General features: G+C 34.9%; 1 protein-coding gene across 3 annotated transcripts; it reads left to right on the forward strand.

Annotated features, from left to right (window-relative positions):
* The first annotated feature begins 4,311 nt into the window (after positions 1–4,311).
* LOC147388233 (potassium transporter 10-like) lies at positions 4,312–16,180 on the forward strand. 3 transcript variants are annotated; one of them, XM_086420550.1, is made up of 8 exons: positions 4,312–5,311; positions 5,845–6,070; positions 8,106–8,351; positions 9,179–9,229; positions 9,394–9,645; positions 12,844–13,011; positions 13,856–14,110; positions 15,120–16,180. In XM_086420550.1, the coding sequence occupies exons 1-8, from the start codon at positions 5,189–5,191 to the stop codon at positions 16,130–16,132; spliced, it is 2,334 nt and encodes a 777-aa protein (XP_086276676.1). In that variant the 5' UTR covers positions 4,312–5,188; the 3' UTR covers positions 16,133–16,180. The 3 variants fall into 3 exon arrangements, with proteins under 3 accessions (XP_086276676.1, XP_086276675.1, XP_086276677.1); XM_086420549.1 differs by having other exon boundaries at positions 4,315–5,311; positions 15,111–16,180; XM_086420551.1 differs by lacking the exon at positions 4,312–5,311 and adding an exon at positions 5,451–5,591 and having other exon boundaries at positions 15,111–16,180.
* Positions 16,181–20,011: the final 3,831 nt, after the last annotated feature.

Consider the following 20,011-nt stretch of genomic DNA (forward strand, 5'->3'; position numbering starts at 1 on the left):
GATAAAAGGAATCTAAAGGCTTGATGAAGAGAATATAAAGATTTGATAAAGGGAATATAAGGGTTAAGGTAAAAAATTTAGATTGATGGGTAAGGCTTTTGATTGGTTAGATCGACGGGTAAGGCTTTTGGTTGGTGGGTGCTCTGGATTTACTCTTCATTCATAGATGGTGCCAAAAAGTGTGGGTTTTTTTTGGATCTCCCACTCTCTTCGAGATCTATGTTTTTTATGACAATTTAATCCTTGAATTACGTGTTTTTTTTATATACTTTCTTCAATCTTTTTCTTTAATTGGACTTTGACTTTTCGATCATCTTCTCCGTTAGTCTCACCTGAAAAGATACCGGTGTGGTGTCAGCCAAGACGCCTCCAATGATCAAGTTAAAACCTGAGAAACATTGTAGAGCAAGAAAAAAAATTAGAAGCAAAGTAGTATTGTGTGTTTTAACTTACTTTGAGGTGGGAGAAGTCTTCCTATTTACTAAATTAACTTATTTACTTAGAGTATGTAACCTCTTCCCATATGTCTGTCATTGATGACCCATGTTGTCATTATGAGACACTTTCTCATCTCATAATGACTTTAATGCACCATTATCTAGGGTCATAATGGATTTAAAGCTCCACTTTCTTGGCTTTTGTAATTGACAAAAGAAGTATCTTTTACTCTGTAACTGATTTGACTCAGTGTCTATTCAACTCCTCAAGTTGACTCAATTGTGTTATGTACCTAAGTTTTATTCTACCGATATCTTTAACTTGGGTAGTTGTTAGTTATAGTGTTTGATAGAGATCTTGTCTCTCCTTAAAGGATTGATCTTTGTATTGTGTTAGGGGGTTGACTCCTTGAGGGGGTTGAGCCATTTTATGGTAAATTTATGTGGGGTTGGCTCCTTGGAGAGGCCAAATCGTTATGAGGATTGAAGAGTAAAGGAATTCACTCTATAGGAGGCCAAACCTCTTTGAGGTTTAAAGAATGAAGGGGTTGGCTCTTTAGGAGGCTAAACCTCCTTGGGGGTTTAAAGAGCCAAACCTCTTTGATAGATTCCCTAAGTTGAATCGAATGGGGTATGGGTTTGACCCATAGTATCCGTTCAATCGGGTTTGGATTGAGTTGGGATGCTATTTTCTCTAATCCCTAGGATCAAATATTTTTGGCTCCTACACCTGTGATTCTTGGCAGTTTTGATTCTAATTCTACTTATTTTAGAATTGGACTTGGAACCGACCCATTGACACCCATATGTTTGGAGATTAAAATTTCAAATAAAAACCCCAAGATGTAAACTAATTCTTTGGTGATTTACGAATGAATTGGGATGATGTTAACAAAATTTGGTGTGACAATAGAATCTCTCTAATTTTATTATGAGACGATAAATTTATGGGTGATTTAGGAGTATGAATCTGTTGTTAAGAAATTTATATGCTAAGCTGATGACCAGTGGCATGATGTCATGTATATTGAAAAAGTAAACATGATTGGTTGATGGAGAGAAGATTTAGGAAGAAAATTTCTAAGCGGTTAGGAGTTTAGATTTTAAGTGTCTTTTCAATAAATGTGGCATCATGCCATTGGTTCCTCAGTTTAGTATAGAAATTTCTTAATACTAAATTCTTACTCGTGATTTAGACACTACCCCTCCACTAATGTAAAGAATATTTGACATACCCCTTTGTTTTCCAATGGATCACTTTGCTCTTCGACTTTAGGTGTTCTCAAATAAATTAATAAAAAACCTTCATTTCTTTTCACACATTTCCAATCTTAAGATTCTATGACTTCAAACCTCAAGAGCAAGATAGGTTTTTTTTTTTTTTTTTTAAATTAATAGAAAATTACGTTATTTTGAATGGAAAAAAATCAAAGGACTTTTAATTAGAAGTCAATTAGATGAAAAATAAGAGATTTAAGACTAGGTTGAGATTCATAGATTGAAGTTGATGTGAATGTGTTTAAAAATTGTAATAAGTGATAAGGATCCTTTACATGTTGGACTCATGTTCCATTTTATAACCTCCAAGGATATAGGTCCAAGATGCCAGATGGTAACTACCTTCCCAGGGCACTACCTATGATTGTGTTCATGGTAGTATGGAATCTCCTTACGATCCCAATCATACTGTTCCAACTATCATTCGGATCATCTTCAGATCGTATTGTTCCACCTACCATTTGTGTCTTGTCCATGACCTCTCATGACAATTATGGTGTGGTGACAGGTTGTCTCCACATTTTTGTCTATTTCACCCAATCACTAAGCTCCTCCTACTAGCGCAAGTCGTGTCAACACGACATAACTTGCACTGATGGCAACGTGACACCACCATTCTTGTCACACGAGTAGCCATCCCAACAACAACATCATCACGATGGAACTCTTTCACGTGGTGCCATGTCAGTGGGTGACTTGGCGTATATGATGTTTCACACTAATTTCATTTACCATACAGGTGGAAGACCCTCAAGATGATTGATTTTTCTTTTAATTAGAGATTGAAGACACTATTAAGGTCATTTTTTTAATTTATTTATGAGTTATCCTGGGGTGACACCCTAGGGGAACACATCTAATCTCGTGGCAGGCACATAATCGTAAATGTTTTTTTCTGCAAAATATGAGTCAAAAGCATCTATAATTATGTGTGCACCACATCAAATGTGTCTCACGTGTGTCTTTCAGGTGCCACTCTAGCATTAATCTTTATTTATTTACTGCTCTATTAAAGAGGAATAATGAGGGTATGTCCCCAATTTGAAAAGTAGTGGTCTCTCAAATATGAAAAAAAAAAAGTGGGGGTATGTCCTAATCATTGGAAAATAACTGTCCTTCTATACAGAAGAGCAAATATAGTTAAGATTTGGACACCGAGAGTCCTACCAACAATTTTTATGACCTTTAAAATAGAGAGCTGATATGGACGCCCAAACTTTTACTTATTGAACCCAATAAGAATAAAAAAGGGATTTTTCCCAAAACGTGTGCAATTTATGTTCAAATTTCGGTTTCAATATATTTTTCATTTTAATTCTCAAAACATGTTTTTAAGTGAATTCGCCACTTTTATAATCAATGAATTCACTAGTATATCTATGAAGAGTCGCGATGAATGCACACAGTCTTGATACACAATTGGGTACGCAACTTACGTGGCGAGGGCACAGAACTATAAATCATTTTCATTGGGATACACAAGAAAACGATGTGCGATTCTGTGCCCTTGCCACTTAGCCAATCACGTACAAGGACCGCGTGCATTCATCTATGAATTCGTAGATATTAAAAGTAACGAATTCAGGAATTCGTTACTTTTAAAATGACGAATGCATGTTTTCAGATTTAAAATGACCAATGTAATGAAGTCGGAATTTTGTGATATTGAGCATATGAAATGGAGATTCACCCATATTTTATTTATGAGAGTTGCAATTTGCACCCGAAATTTTAGTGTGTACACTCATTTGTTTTAATTATTTATCACACCCCAACTAGAGATTAAAACACACATTCCAACATTATACAAGTTCGGTTCAAGTTATTACTTCAACGTTACAAAGCATTATAAGTCTATAACACATTCAATCAACTTCACCACTTATAATTAGGATTAGGCCTATATAAAGTCCTAAATCTAAACAACAATAAGAGAGATAGCTTCTAGTAATTTATTAACAAGATTGTTGATTATAAAAATGATGAACTCGTTAGAAAACATATTTTGGGAATTAAAATAAACAGTGTACTGAATTAAAATTTTGCCATATATTCAACACATGAAATGGTAATTTACCATTTGTTTATTCTAATGAGATTTTTCCAAAACGTATGTAACTTTTGCAAAAAAATTGATTTCGATACACTATTCATTTTAATTCCCAAACATCTTTTCGAGTGAGTTCATTGGTAGGTATTCTAATTTAAATTGACAAACTCTCTGGTAATTTTAAATAAAAAATATTCTTGATTTTAAAGTAACGATCTCACAATTAAATTTAAAGTCAAATATCCTTATTTTTTAACAACGGGATTACTAGTAATCATTAATGAGTTTATTACCTTTGATCAACGAAATGAAAACTTTAAATTAGAATACCTACCAATGAACTCGCTCGAAAACATGTTTTGGGTAGAGGACGAAATGATCATTTGCCCTATTATAGTTAGGTTGTAATAAGTAAACGTTGGAGTGCCAATAGCAGCTCTCTTTTATTATGGAATAATAATGAATGCACGCGGAATGTACGCGGTTGTGAAAAATTAGACGCGTTAAATCAAATTTAACGCATTAGGCGCAAGAAACAGCAGAAGCAGCCAAAGACTTTTGATCCTTCTGTATCTGTTACTTGCTTGAGTCGATCTCCACTTCACTTCTTCAGCCTCAGTAAATGTTAAATTTTTCTCTTTTTTTCAATTAAACTATTCTGAGAAAACTCTGTTTCTTATAAGAAACGTCTCTAAGAAAGCTAATGGAAGATCACTAAAACAAGCATCCAGAAACCTGTAGAAACGACAAATTAATCTCTACTACATCTTCATTTTTTTTCTCTCATCAATGAATTGGATTTGTTTACTTTTACTCATTATAATGAGGTCAGATAGCCGAAATTGCGAAAACAGATTCATCTAAAGCTCTGGAAATGGCGGTTCACCCATTCTACTATAGATGACTGCAACAGTGGAACCTCTAGTCTTAAATTCTCAAATGGGTATCTGAGAATTTAAATGGTATATGCTTTTTTATTGAGATTGACTGTTTCAGGTTGACCCCACTTGAGATTTTGAGTTAAAATTAGAACAAAAGTTAGATATATTAGTTTTTTGTATATCTTTTTTTATTGTTTAGGAGTTGATCTTGAGACGTGTTGTTTTATATTCGAGTAGGTTCTGTTACCAAGTTGACATTTGGTCTTTTTTGAGCTTCTTTGAAGTGGGTTTCGGTTCTTTTCTCTTATTTCATTCATTTAGAATCGATTTTGGGAGATGGGTTTTTTCATGATTTGAGTTGAAAGATTAAGCAAAAAATTGGGTTGGTTTTAGTTTTTTTTTTATATATAGAAGATGGGTTTTTGTTTGTTTGTTTGATTGATTGAGTTGTTGTTGAGGGAGAAGAGAAATCAGGAGAAGAAAGATTGAAATTGTGATTGTGAGTTTGAACAATTTGGTTTGGTGGAGGATTCTTGGATTGGATGGCTTCAACACCAACAGATGAAGAGAGTTGTAACAGAGGAAGTATGTGGGATTTGGACCAGAAACTTGATCAACCCATGGAAGAGGAGGCTGGAAAGCTTAAAAGTATGTACAGAGAAAAGGTGAGATATAATCACTTTATTGCCTGTTTTTTTCTTTCTTTTTTCTATCAATAAAGTCACTCTCAATTGTTTTAAACTTTCCTGTTTGTTTGATCTCTTGCTTTTTAGGATAAATCAGAAACTGTTTCTTGAGCTTATTTGTGTCGTACTTTACTGTTTTTATGTCGAATTCATCAAAATTCACGTCTTCAAGGCCTCTACTAGTCCATTAATTATGTACTTAATTAGATTTAGAAGTCCATGGATTGGTTTCTAAGACGCAGATTATCTGTTGGTCGAGGTAGTTTTTGAATCCGGTTTGTATCTTGTGCTCTTTAGGATAAATTAATAATTGTTTCTAGAGCTTCTTCATGTTTCTGTGTCGAATTCATCGATTTAAAATTCATGTCTTCAAGGCATCAAATGGTCCATCAATCATGTAATATGGATTCATCTTTAGGATGCCCGTTTTTTTTGGGGGGGGAGGGGGATGAGTAGTAATTTGAGACTTCTTTACATACTCATGATACCAATTCATTTTGTTTCCTATGCAGACATTTTCATCGATACTGATTTTGCGACTTGCATTCCAAAGTCTTGGAGTGGTCTATGGAGACTTGGGCACATCTCCTTTGTATGTATTCTACAATACATTTCCTGGTGGAATCAGTGACCCGGAGGAAGTGATTGGAGCTCTTTCAATGATTATATACTCTCTTACACTCATTCCACTCCTCAAGTATGTCTTTGTGGTTTTGAGGGCGAATGATAATGGTCAAGGCAAATCAATCTCACCCTATGAACTTGTTTATATAATTTAAGCATATGAAATAGGATCAAAGATGTTGAGCTACCACATCCTGACAGAAATTTATATATTTGTATATGTGATCACAGATGCTTATGTGTCTGTTTTGAAAGATTTGGTTACATTATGGTCTTTTGTATCATATATTCTGGAATACAGTACACCCATCAATGAAGGAGCAATATACTGAAATTCAGAAGTGAGGTCGTCTTTCCAACATCTGCAATTAGCCTGAAAATAGTAGATTTCTCCTCCCAATGGGTTTCGGATTTTTTAATAGAAAATTATAGAATCAGCAATAGAGATAATCATTCTCTTGAGTTGTAGGATTTGATAGCTTCATATTTCAAAATAAAATCTTCAAAAGTTAAGTTTGATTTAAACACTTTTTGTATCTTTTTTGTTTCATGTGGCATCCATTGGAAGTCTCTTGGCACGCATTGACAATACTTGGCCAATATGGCCAAGATGCATCTTGGCAAATTTCTCATGCCCGACTTCTCCTAGTTGACTTCTGATGTGCCTTGCCTTAGAAGTCCAACTTCACTCTTCCCATCTTCTTGGGTGCTAGATTTAGCCAAATGTGTATCTTCAAGGATTTGTACTGAATTGGAGATTCCTTAGGTCTCTACCCTTGATTAGCTTAGTGACTAGATTCTATCTAGTGATATAGATCGTCCTTTTATTTCTTTTTCTAATTTGGTGATTAGATTCTCTCTAGAGTTGTACCCTAGCTCTCATCATCTCCTACTTTCTATTTCTAATTAAGGGCATATTTAGAATAGCTCAAGAAAGGTCATTTGTATTATGACTACCTCAATTCCTAGAAAGTAGTGTAATGGCCCCACATCCTTTATTGCAAACTTTGGATTGATATGAGCAATGAAAGCAGATAGAAGAAGAGCTGTTCCATGTGATAACAACGTCATCTACATATACTAATATTGGAGTTCTCACAGAATGTCTAAATGTGAACATTTTCTAATGGTTTGGAGAAATAAACTTAACTTTTAAAACCATTCGTGGGGAGCTTGTTTAAGGCCATAAGTAGCCTTATTTAGTTGGTAGACATGACGAGGTTGATTAGGGTTCGTGAATCCTTGGGGCTACTCCACACACTTCTTCATGAAGATGATAGTTATGAAACACACTTTTTCAACACCCAACTGTATTCATATCGGGGTGCTTGGTTTTAAGGTACCAAGTTTGATTTTGGTGTAGTGCTTGCATCTCATCTTCTATGACATCTAACGACTGAGGGCTTTTTATCAGCCATCTGTAGCCTCTAGGCTTAGTGGTGGCTATTATGTCCAAGTGAAAAAGGAGTACCGAAGAGAAAATATATGAGAGATCTCTAGTTGGAAGGGATGTGCAAAAACTTTTATACTACTGCGAAAATCCCTAATTCATCCAGGAACCCCAAAATCAAGTACTGTAGTGTTAGTTTCATTGATGGTGTTAACTTCACTAAAGAATGATTTGTATTGCTTGATATGCCATGGATTTGGAATGTATCAGAAGACATGAAATTAATCTTTATTTGAAAAAAAATGATAAATTTTTTTGGAGAGATTCTATTGCCACGCCAACTTTTGCCAATGCCACCCCAAGATGTGTGCTAATTCTTTGGTTATTTACTTATGAATTGGGGTGTGGTGTTAGCAAAAGTTGGGGTGGCAATATAATCTCTCTATAATGAATCAGAAAAATGTGATCACTGATTAACAAGCAACTTATACTTCAACTCTCACAGAAAAATGAAATATTTGTACTTATAAGTGCTCATGAGTTATGACTGTACATAAGAGAATTAGAGTGATTAGTTGAGTTGATGAAGGAATAGTAAAAACAAGATACTCAGAAAGTATTAAGAACAACTGTTTGTGTCAGGTTTATGTGCACAACTCAACAAAATTTGAGAAGTAGTGTCCTTGTTGCTTTGCTTTTGATGACACTGTTTGGGTGATGATGTCCTCCAGTAAGCTTGACCTTCTCTTTGTTTCGTAGGTGGAACATTTGCTCTGTATTCACTACTCTGTAGACACGCTAAAATAAATACTATTCCAAATCAACATCGGACGGATGAGGAGCTAACAACATATAGTCGTCGTGTTTTTGATGAGAAATCATTTGCTGCAACAACCAAGAGATGGTTGGAGGCACATTATTACAAGAAGAACACACTTCTAATTATCGTCCTTGTTGGCACTTGCATGGTGATAGGTGATGGGATTCTCACTCCGGCAATATCAGGTCTAACCTTTTCTTTCATTTCCTTTTTGATAGGTATAAGGTTGAAGGCTGGGTTTTGATCCCAGGTCTGTGGTATTACCACTTACAGAATTTACCAACTTACCAAGTTGGCAACTTCTCTGTTAGGTCTAAATCATGCTTGCTTGAGCCACTTTGCTGTGCTACACGTATGCTCAAACACATGTTTTCTATAACATATTTGCTAGATTTTATACTAGGGCTTAAAACGGGTCAGTTCTGGCCGGATATATATCCATATCCGAACCGGATCCTATTAGCTAAAACCATATCCAAACCATTTTGCTTTCACTAATTCTGGATCCAACCCTACCGGATTGCCTGATTCGGGTCGGTTGGATCAAATAATCTTAGATTATTCAACATTTTTTTGCTGTATGTCTTTTCTAATTGTTATATTATTCTATTTACTATTATAATTCTTTTATTTTATAAGAAATCATATTATATTAAAGTAGTAGAAAAGAGATATTTTGAAAAACATAAAAATATAATTCTCAAAACAATATTTCATTCAGATCTAGGTGGATATAGGGATGGATCCGTATCCGACTCATGTCAAGGGACATCAACCCATATTCGACCCATTTTTATTCGGATCAACTCCAAGGGTCCAAACCCGCTTAATTTGGATTTGGATCACTCGGATTTCAGATAAAATCCGACATTTTATGCCCTATTTTATACTGGTCTTTTGTATAATAAGATTCTTATTAGTATTACTATTGCTAATAAGTAATAATTGCACCGTTGGGCTTTCTACTTCCATTCCTTTAGTAGAGATTGAGTTAAAACTATTTTGTTGGCAGTCCTTTCGGCTACTGGTGGGATCAAGGTAGATCACCCCAAGATGAGTACTGGTATAGTTCTATTACCGAAATTATATTTGCTTTTGTGCTTTATCACATTTATGCTCATTTCTATATCTGGAATTGTTCTAATAAAAATAAGGTTCACTTTGGCTTGCTTTCATTTGGGTTTGAAACCTTTGAACTTAATAGTTATTTCATTCTCTTTGGTACAGATGTAGTTGTAGTTGTTTCCACAGTAATATTAATCGGATTGTTTAGCATGCAACATTATGGAACAGACAGAGTTGGGTGGCTTTTTGCTCCAATTGTCCTCCTTTGGTTTCTCTTAATTGGAGGTATTGGTGCTTTCAACATATGGAAACATGGTTACACGGTTCTAAAAGCTTTCTCTCCTGTTTACGTTTATCGATTTCTCAGGCGGGGTGGTTGGAACTCCCTTGGAGGGATCATGCTAAGTATCACAGGTCGGCTTCTTAATGTGTAATTTTATGCATTTTCTTTTCAAACTCATCTGTGAAGCACTGTACTCACAAGCATAGTATTAAATTTTGGCATATTTCCATTTCCACAAGATTTGATACTGAATTTAACCTATAGTTTCTTTTTGTATATATTTTGGTGAAAATCACTGTTCATTTTATGAAATATTCCAGTGAGCAGTGAATTTCAACTGAAATAATCAAATTTAAGATATAAAATACAATTTTTTGGTGTAAATATTTCGATCAATAGTAAAATTCTACCAATATATGGGACAAATGTGTTAGCTCCCTAACGTAGGCGTTATTTAATATATAAAATACAATTTTTGCCCTATATGGCTTAAAAGTTTCTGATTGGGCCTGATTTTTTGTGAGGATGGTCTCTTCACCATAGAGATCATCCTCACAAAAAGTCAGCCCATTCAAAAACTTAAAATCCATATAAGACAAAACGTTGGCTACCAACGTTGGCTTTTTTCATTAGCCGTTGAACCTACCCCATATATATATATATATATATATATAGTTGTGATAATATGACACCCCCCTCTGAGACACACCCCCATCATAGAACTGTAGATCATTTGCCTCAGGATACATAAGAAAAAGTTTTATGGTTATGCTCATCCCAAGGCAAATGATGTACGATTCTGTGATGGGGGGTGTAGGGGTGTGTGTCAGATGGGGGTGTTAGAAAATCATTACACATGTGGAGGGGTTTTTAGGTTTTTCACTCCTCGAGATGTGTGTCGATATTTGATGCTGAGATCGGTCTTGGTCTTACGTCTTTTCCTTCACGAGGATGAACTTTAGTTCTCTTCGACTCCTTTGATGTCTTCTTGGTTGGTCCGACCTTGGCCGATTTGTAGTGGCTTCCTTGGCCTGAGACTTTCCCTTGTCAGCTTCGAGTCCGTCTAAAAGCCCTTGGGCTTTCCACCGTTCAGGAGGTGTCTTTTCTTCTGTGTTTGGCGCTATGACCTACCTCTCTGGCTGATGGCTTCGACTTCCGCTTTGGCCCTCGGCTTTTCTCTCGAGTTGTGTCTTGATTCACTTCCAGCTTACTATTGGAGAGGCCAGGACCTCCCTTTCATCGGGGAGCTCGGTTCTCCTTCTTTGTTGGTGTTGGGTCAAATGTCTCCTTATATTGGAAGACATGGCTTTAAACTCTATTCTTCTACCCCTTTCTTCCCTTGCTAACTTGATGGTCCCCTTCTTCTGATTGGCCCGATCTTCCTTCATTGTTGATGGTGGGTGATGGGACCAATCTTCTACTGATTCCACTTCATTCTTCGGCTTTCTCTCCTTTGCGACAGCAGTCTGAGACCTCTGCTACTTCATGGTCACTAAAATGGTGGAAGGCAAGAAGGTTGAAGGATGGGCTTCGGTGTGGTGCCTGCCAATGTTCCTTCGACGATTTTGTTAGTATACAATCAATGGAGAGATAAATAAGAAGGAAATGAATTGTAAACTTACAGGATCATCTTTCCTTATTTAGGATTTTTATTTTTCTTCTCTTTTCATTCCTCATCTTTCGTCCCCCTCTTTAGTATGATGGTTCTGTTTATATAGATGGATGTTTAAGGACAAGTGTCACCACACGACTGACTCGGATGATCTGCTCTGCTGGAGGGCATTTGAGTGCTTTGGGAGATGAACCTATCACTTGCCAAAGATTTTTTGTAGGTTTATTAAATGTGAGAAAATATCTTTTACACTAAGTGTCCCATCAATCTAATTTAGATTTTTTTTGTACTTCATGTTGGACGAGTTCAGTGTTATATGTTAACTTGGACTTGTTTCTCGTGTTGTGGGTCTAGTTGAGTGCAAGTTGTGTCTTGAGCCCGACTATGTGTTCATGAGCAAACTGGTTTTTTAGGAAGGAACTCTTGTTCTACTTAGGTCTGTCTTGGATTTTTACTGAACCCCAAGTCTTTTCCGAGGTTGAACCAACTTAGTTGGCTCCTTTTAGTCTGACCGTAGCTTCTTGTTTTATTCTTATCTTCTTGAAGCTCTTTCTTGCCTACTCTCTAGCTGTTCTGGGTGTTATCAGTTGGCACCATGCTCTATACTCCTATGGCAGGCGGCGAACAATCATTTCTCTCTTTGTTTATGCAACTTTTGGCTTTGATTTTAGGATTTGGTAACTAATTTTTCAACCCATCTAAGTGGACTGTTTTATCTCTTATATGGTACGTGTCCCTATCTTATAGTGTGACTAAAATGTCCACAATATATATATATATAGGGTAGCATTCAACAGCCAACGCTTAGGGAGCCAACGTTTTGTCCTATATGGGTTAAAAGTTTCGGAATGGGCTGGTTTTTTGTGAGGATGATCTCTATGGTGAGGAGATCATCATCACAAAAAATATCGGGCTCAAGACATAACAGTTTTTGTCCTCTATGGTTGGCACAACCATAGAAATCATCCTCACAAAAAATCGGCCCATTTCAAAACTTTTAACCCCAATTTACAATGTTCAAGATTTGTGGACCGTCAATTATTTATAAACCACTTTTGATGGAGTTAGAAGTTTCAGAACGGGCTGATTTTTTGTAAGGATGATCTTTATTGTTGTCCCAACCATATAGGACAAAAACCGGTGTCACAATGTTATCCCTTAAACAATCCCCATATATATATTTGAAAATTTTATTTTAAAAACTTTGATAAAATTATATATCTATAAAAAATGATAGATTGCTTGTGGAAAGGACATGCAAATTACACATAATAATTGTAATAATATTCATTAATTAAAAATTGCACATCATATTTATCCATTAGTATAAATGTATTATTATTAGTTAAGTATTTATATTATCTTATTTTAACATGCTCTATTAATATGTTCATATTATCTTATTTTAACAATCATATAAGAACGCAAACAATCATCAATGTTTTACTTAGTTAGATATAATAGTAATTTTTTCAAATATATTTAAAAAATATAATAACGCAAGGATGTAGTATTTTTATGGCTTTTTTTCATTTAAGCAATTGTTTTACATATTTAGGCTTTGTAGTTAGTGAGACATTATTATTCACATTCAACTATCCGTCTCTCAAACACTTGCAACGTATGCGTAACAGAACATTGTTGATATTCATTTCCACACTCCATATGGCTGTTTATTGTATTTTAGTGACTTAATGAGTGCACATTATTGTTGCAGGGACAGAAGCACTCTTCGCTGACCTAGCCCATTTTCCTGTATTAGCTGTTCAGATTGCTTTTACGGTAGTTGTATTCCCTTGCCTTCTTTTGGCATACTCTGGACAAGCCGCTTACCTAATGAAGAACCCTGATCATGTAATTGATGCCTTCTATCATTCTATTCCAGGTCTATTCTTGTCTCCTGTTTTATGTTGTCATCTTTTTATATGGGTAGTGTAACTTGCCTTTTATTTTGAGAGCTACTTTCAGTACCCCAACTTTTACTTATTATACTCTAATTTTTGTTTTTTTTTTAAGTCAATGGCTGAGAATAAGTAAACGTTGGGGTGCCAATAGAAACTCTATGTTTTCTGGTTTTTTGTTTAGATATCTATTAGTTAGATATATGATTTTATATGAGCCAAATCCTAATTGTAATGTATGTTGCAAACCACTCTACCTAAAACCAATTGGTGTTAAAAGAAGGCACAACATGTATGTAAGAGGGTCATAGGCCGAATTGGGTCTATGTCAGCACGTGACACCTGGTAGTGGAGGCGGATAATACAACACTCAACACTCCCCCTCATCCATAAGGGTGAAAAGTTCCTTCGAGGAGACTCAAACCAGTGATCTATACGGACTGTGCCGCTCTGATACCATGTTGCAAACCACTCTACCTAAAATCAATTGGTGTTAAGAGAAGGCACAACTATGCATATAAGAGAGTCACGGGTCAAACTGGGGCACGATACGTGAGCACGTGACACCTTGGAGTGGAGGTGGATAACATAGCACTCAACAATGTAAACAACTGTTAAAAGTTGTTTGAATGTGTTATAATGCTTTGTAACGTTGAGATAATAACTTGAACCAAGCTTTTGTAGTGCTTGAATGGTGTGTTTTTAATCTTTAATTAGATTGTGATAAATAATTTTAGAACTTGGGGTGTACTAAGTAAAAGTTGGGATGACAATAACAGTTCTCTTTATTTTCCGGTGAAAGATTGACATGAATTCCTATTTTTGCAGATGGAATATACTGGCCGATGTTTATTGTGGCAACGGCAGCTGCCATTGTTGCAAGCCAGGCCACGATATCGGCAACTTTTTCAATAATCAAGCAGGCTCTTGCACTTGGTTGTTTTCCGAGGGTCAAGGTCGTTCATACATCTAGAAAGTTCCTTGGGCAGATATACATACCAGATATTAATTGGATCCTTATGGTTCTCTGCATTGCTGTCACAGCTGGATTCAGAAATCAAACCCAGATTGGCAATGCTTATGGTGAGTTTATCACTTGGTGTGTTTCATATAGAGTTTGTTTGACATAATTAATGACACATCGGGCTCCTAAACAAGCCGTGCACACAGCCCTATGTGTTTTAAATCTAACCAAAACATGCATGTAGACACCGTATGTTGTTATAGGAATGGGAAGCCGCTCTAGATTGCAACTCTTAAATTTATTGTCTAGATTTTTTTTTCAACTTATAATCCACTTCTCACATGATAATGCCTCGAGACATCTCTCTATTTGAACTATGTGTTGCAATTTGCCTTCAACTTTAGTTTTCTTTTACAAGACGTAGACACAACTTTCACACGGATAATATATTAGCTATATCTATTATGGCACGAGCGAACTCTTGTCTATATAATAAAACACGATTGTGGGACCCACTTTGCTACAGTTTTGTAAGGCATTAAACATCCCATCGCGGGGTCCACATTACCACTTTGTTATCTTTTTCTTCATCCCCTCAATTTTATAGTCTTTCCTATCCCTCCTCCTGCCCAATAAAATCTCTCAAATTTTACTATCTTTCCTCTTTTACCCCCTTTTTCAATAATACCCACTAACTTTGCTATCTTTCCTCTTTTACCCCCTTTTTCAATAATACCCACTAACTTTGCTATCTTTCCTCTTTTACCCCTTTAACCCATTTTATTATCTTTCCTCATCTCCCCCATTCTTAATAATACCTCTCTAACTTTATTATTTTTCCTCTTTTACCCCCTTAATCTCAAAGATTTTTTATAATACCCCTCCAAGTTTATTATTTTTTCATTTTACCCCTTTAACCCTAAAGAGGATGCCCATGCCGTTGGCACTGGCGAATTTTGCTCAAGTTACAAATATATCAAATATTCTTTTGTTTTCATTCTCTCTTTGTAGAAAGTATAACCAATTGACACAACTCATGTATCTTACTTTGCTCAAATAACATCCTTCATTCCTCTATCGATAACTATCTCATCACATTTAATAACACCTTATCTTCAGGAACCGCAGTTGTGACAGTTATGTTGGTAACAACGTTCCTCATGATTCTAATCATGTTGCTTGTATGGCGGTGCCATTGGATTATAGTCCTCATCTTCACCATTTTATCACTGATTGTGGAGTGCACATACTTCTCAGCAGTACTTCTCAAGGTCGACCAAGGCGGTTGGGTCCCGCTAGTGATCGCGGCCGCATTTCTCCTCATAATGTATGTTTGGCATTACGGGACAGTGAAGCGGTACGAGTTGGAGATGCACAGTAGGGTTTCCATGGCATGGATCCTAGGTCTTGGCCCAAGTTTGGGTTTAGTCAGGGTCCCTGGGATTGGACTTGTATACACCGAATTAGCGAGTGGGGTGCCTCGGATTTTCTCACACTTCATAACCAACCTTCCCGCTATCCACTCCTCCGTCGTCTTTGTATGTGTGAAGTACCTCCCCGTCTATACCGTACCCCAAGAAGAAAGGTTCCTTATAAAACGGATCGGGCCGAAGAACTTTCACATGTTTCGATGTGTTGCAAGGTACGGGTATAAAGACCTACACAAGAAGGATGATAATTTTGAGAAAATGCTCTTTGATAGCCTATTTATATTTGTACGTCTCGAGTCCATGATGGAGGGATGTTCGGACTCTGACGAGAGTAGTTTGGATAGGGCACAGACAGAACGGTCAAGAGACTATTTGTTGACAGAGAACAACAATACGGTCTCTTCCAATGTGGAACTTACAATGTCATCAAACGACTCGATTGTGCCCGTTAGCATGAAGAGGTTGTCGGGGCAGACAAGTAGTCAGACAGAGGTGGATGAGTTGGAGTTCCTAAATAATTGTAGAGATGCCGGGGTGGTGCACATACTTGGGAACACTGTAGTGAGAGCGAGAAGGGATTCACAAGTGATCAAGAAGATCGCCATCGACTACATATATGCATTCCTTAGGAGGATATGTAGGGAGAACAGTGTGATCTTCAATGTTCCCCATGAGAGTCTATTAAATGTTGGGCAGATATTCTATGTATAATTTTTGAAATTTTACCAATAAGCGTGGTGTGATGTTTATTTCTTGTTCTCTCAGTTCTTGAATCTTTGTTATTGGAATCTGCTTTAAACTAATAAAAAACAAGAATATGCTATTAAACTTACATAGCATTAAAATACATAAAAGAGAAAAATGACTGCAAAAACCTATTTTTTGAAAATATGTGTCAAAAAAGTCTTTCTTTTAAATTATGGACTCTTTACTCATTTTATCAAATATTGGTCTAACAAAGATTTTTGAAGCAAAAATGTCGTAATTACCATTTTAACTATTTTTTAGGTTTAAATAAACATGTTTATTTGAGAATATTTGAAGTATTCCTATGTTTTAAAATTAATGACTTGACCCTTGGCTATGATTATAGATCAATAAAAAATACATTTTGTTTTCTCTTCTTAAAATTAGTAATCTTTAACTCACATAGATGATGATATGATTACAACAATGATGATGGAGATGAGTATAGTCATCATTATCATCAAATTGATTTAACAAAAAAATTAGCAAGTCGAGTCAAATAAGATTACATTAAATTTTTTAATAGTTCTTAATAAATAAATAAATTATTATTATTATTTCAAATAAATATTAATAACCAAATAAATTGATCAAGTTTTTTATTTGATTCCGTTTTATGTTTAGATGAAACCACTCTGTAAAGTTGTTATAAGGGTATTTTAGGTGTTTTCTTTGAAAAAATCTTCAATTTTGTAACTTGGAGTTAAATGGTTCATATTGTTTATTAGAGGATTATTTAGTACATATTCTCAATAAAGAGTCCATTCACAATCATTGTCCCAATAAAAAAATGAATTGTAGTATCTAGCCATGTTGGATATGAAAAAGGCTCACAATGGCAATTTTTTTTCCAGATCTTTGAATCAATAAGAAGAAATGGTGGTCACTCAATCATGACATCTGATCTCGTTCATGAATGATACTAAGATGAATCGGGTGAGTCAACTCGAATGGTTTTCAAAATCATATTTACGAGAAACTTACAAAAAATGATCAAAATACCTTATCTTCCACCTCTAGAGAAACCTAGTCGCATACGCTGAATTCATTGAGCTCACCTTTTATAACAAATGTTTTAAATTTACGATGTCTACATCCACTATTCTTTAAAACAATGACCAAGTCCACCTTTACTAACTTAGTAAGATTTCAAATCATACTGAGGGTTGTTGAGCTCACCCTATGACATTCAAAAAAATGATCGGATGTTGCAGAGATGTAGAGTGTAGACAACAACATTCTATGAACATTTTTTTTGTTTTAAAAAATTAATCTTAAAAAATTAATTTTTATCGTTAAATTTTAATTTTAAATTTGAGAGTTTAGTAACCATCAATTTTCAAAATCTTGGATCAAAACCCTTTCTTTTATTTGAGTTTTTTTATGAAATCTAGAGGGTTGCGGCCATATTGACAATCCAACACCAAAATCCTCTATATTTCATGATAAAACTCATATTTAAAATGCAAAATTAATTTAATTAATATTTTAAATTACAAAAACACTCTTATGAGATTAAATCTCAAATCCTAGTCTATGTTCAATGCTAAATTTAAAAGCCCAAAGCCCTTTGGTTTGGCTCATAAATCCACACATTTTTCTAAAAGAATACACTTGTCACATTTTAAGATGGTCAATTTTGAATTTATATTTTTACCCTTATTTTTTAAGTTATTTACATGAAAAATGAAGATGTAATTTTTACCTATCACCTCACCTTTACACATAATATTCTTTCATTCACCTCTCAAAAGCACTTTTTCATTTTTCCCCCATTTATCGTTGTCTTTTGAGTCATTTACATGAAAACCAAGATCTATTTTTTTACCTATCACATCATTTTGACACGTCACCCTCCCATTTGTCTTCCCAAAACACCATTTTTATTTCTTACCTTTCTACTTTTATTTTTGAAGATATTCACCAAAAAATCAAATACCACTTTTACTTTTAGCATTTCATCTTATAAATTCCATGTTCACCCATGAGACCAAGGTCAATACAAAAAGAAGTTACACAAGTCCTATGTCATTTCCTTTTATTATTTGTAGTACATGTGATTTTTTACACATGCAAGCTACTAATATATTCTATATGCTAAATTTTACTAATAAATAATTGAAAATTCGAGTTGTACTGTTTTACTCATACAAGACAAGATAACTCGTACGATACAACTTGATCTCCTCCATATACGACGAAACTTCAAATAAAAAATCTTACCAACCCTTAGGAGTTGGGGGATTCAAACTCAAGACCTCTGCTTACTGAGGCATGGTTTTGCCATCTCACCAACCCTTAAATGATTGGGAAGTGATAATTCTAATATTTGGACCATGGATTTTATTTCACTCCTTTATTAGGTAGGTCTTCTCAACCTTCTTGACTGATTTTTCAATAAAATTAGACTCTTAAAGAGGGAAAAAAAAAACATTTATCAGTCTTGAATTTATCATCTTTGGCTCAAGATGATTGGTTTTCAACTTTACCTCCTCTTTAATTTGATTAATGTAATGCTTCCTTTTTTTTTTTTTTTCTTTTCCAGGATAATATGCTTTTGAGGCTCCTTGATCGTTGGAGCAAATAACAATCACTTGGTTAACTTGTGCGATGATGAGATTAATCAGGTTTAAATGATTAGTCACAATTACTTGATTTATTTATAACTTGCCTACAAGCTAGGTTAGACGTCTCTTCCTTGGTCTATACTATTGCTGGACAGGGTCGAATGCATTGATTTACACAAAGTACCACTTAATCGATTTGGACACATGTATGATTTGGATAATATATCATTACTATCCTCTACGAGACTGATCATTTAAACCTTAAAATAAAATAATAAAAAAATTTATTTCTTCCTCAAAACTAATCATCTTCAACCTTAAATTACTTGGAACTTCAACTCAAGATAAGATTTTTTTTTTTTTTTTTTTTTACATAAATAATTAAATTTTGTGAGAATATCTAAGTTTTTCTACAAATTTTTTAATGATAGATTAAAACCAAAGACATGGTTGAATGGATTAAAACCACCACCACCGATATATCGTCCGAGATTTTCAAAATCTTAATATGGTAGAGACATCTCTTATATTGATTGTATCATACAGACACTCTCTTAAAGTAGAGCTTAAAAGAATAATTTTGAGATAATCCGTCCAACGTTTTGCTTTGCTTGCTACTTTCCAGTGTTTTCAAACTTATGGCATACCTCTTGACTTCGGTCTTTCATGAAAGACTTAAGACTTAAAATGATCTAAACACCCTATCATCAAATTCATGACAAAACTCATTTTCTTTTTTTCTTTTTTCTTTTTTCTTTTTTCTTTTTTTTTCTTGTTGATATCTTTTTCTTTCAAGTTATTGAACTTCTTCAAGTAGTTTGTCTTCAGCCCATCAAATATTCCTGATTTTTTTTCCTACTAAAAACCTATACTCTTCATCCCCAAAAATAAATAAATAAATAATATTCTTGAGGTTTAAAGGTTCAAGGAGATAGTATCTTAAGGTTAAAAATGAGATTAAAAGATTTTACCTGAGAAGTCCAAGAGGAATAATTTTGGGGAAATTCAATTTGAAAAGAGAGGGTATTTCAATCATTTTACATTAGTCTCTCACGGAAAACCAAAATCAAGAGCATAACAACTCGGCTAAAAGCACCATGAATATCTATAATTTTGAACAAAACCTCATCCCAAAGACTTGGGAGTCAATTAGACTAATCATGCTCCTCTATTCCCCACCGTCCTTCCGAACTGTCTCAACAAGGTTCATGTGAAGGGGCGACACTGTTTTGGGTACACTACATACATACAAAAGGACACCTTTTGATTATTGTTT

Source organism: Akebia trifoliata, chromosome 13 (genome assembly GCF_017979445.1).
Source record: "Akebia trifoliata isolate Shusen 1 chromosome 13, ASM1797944v1, whole genome shotgun sequence".
NCBI lineage: Eukaryota > Viridiplantae > Streptophyta > Magnoliopsida > Ranunculales > Lardizabalaceae > Akebia > Akebia trifoliata.

Coding starts and splice junctions, on each gene's coding strand:
- LOC147388233 (XM_086420549.1), top strand. CDS start 5,189: ATGGCTTCAACACCAACAGATGAAGAGAGTTGTAACAGAGGAAGTATG. Junction 6,071..8,105: donor GGCGAATGATAATGGTCAAG/GCAAATCAATCT, acceptor TTTGTTTCGTAG/GTGGAACATTTGCTCTGTAT. Junction 13,012..13,855: donor CTTCTATCATTCTATTCCAG/GTCTATTCTTGT, acceptor CTATTTTTGCAG/ATGGAATATACTGGCCGATG.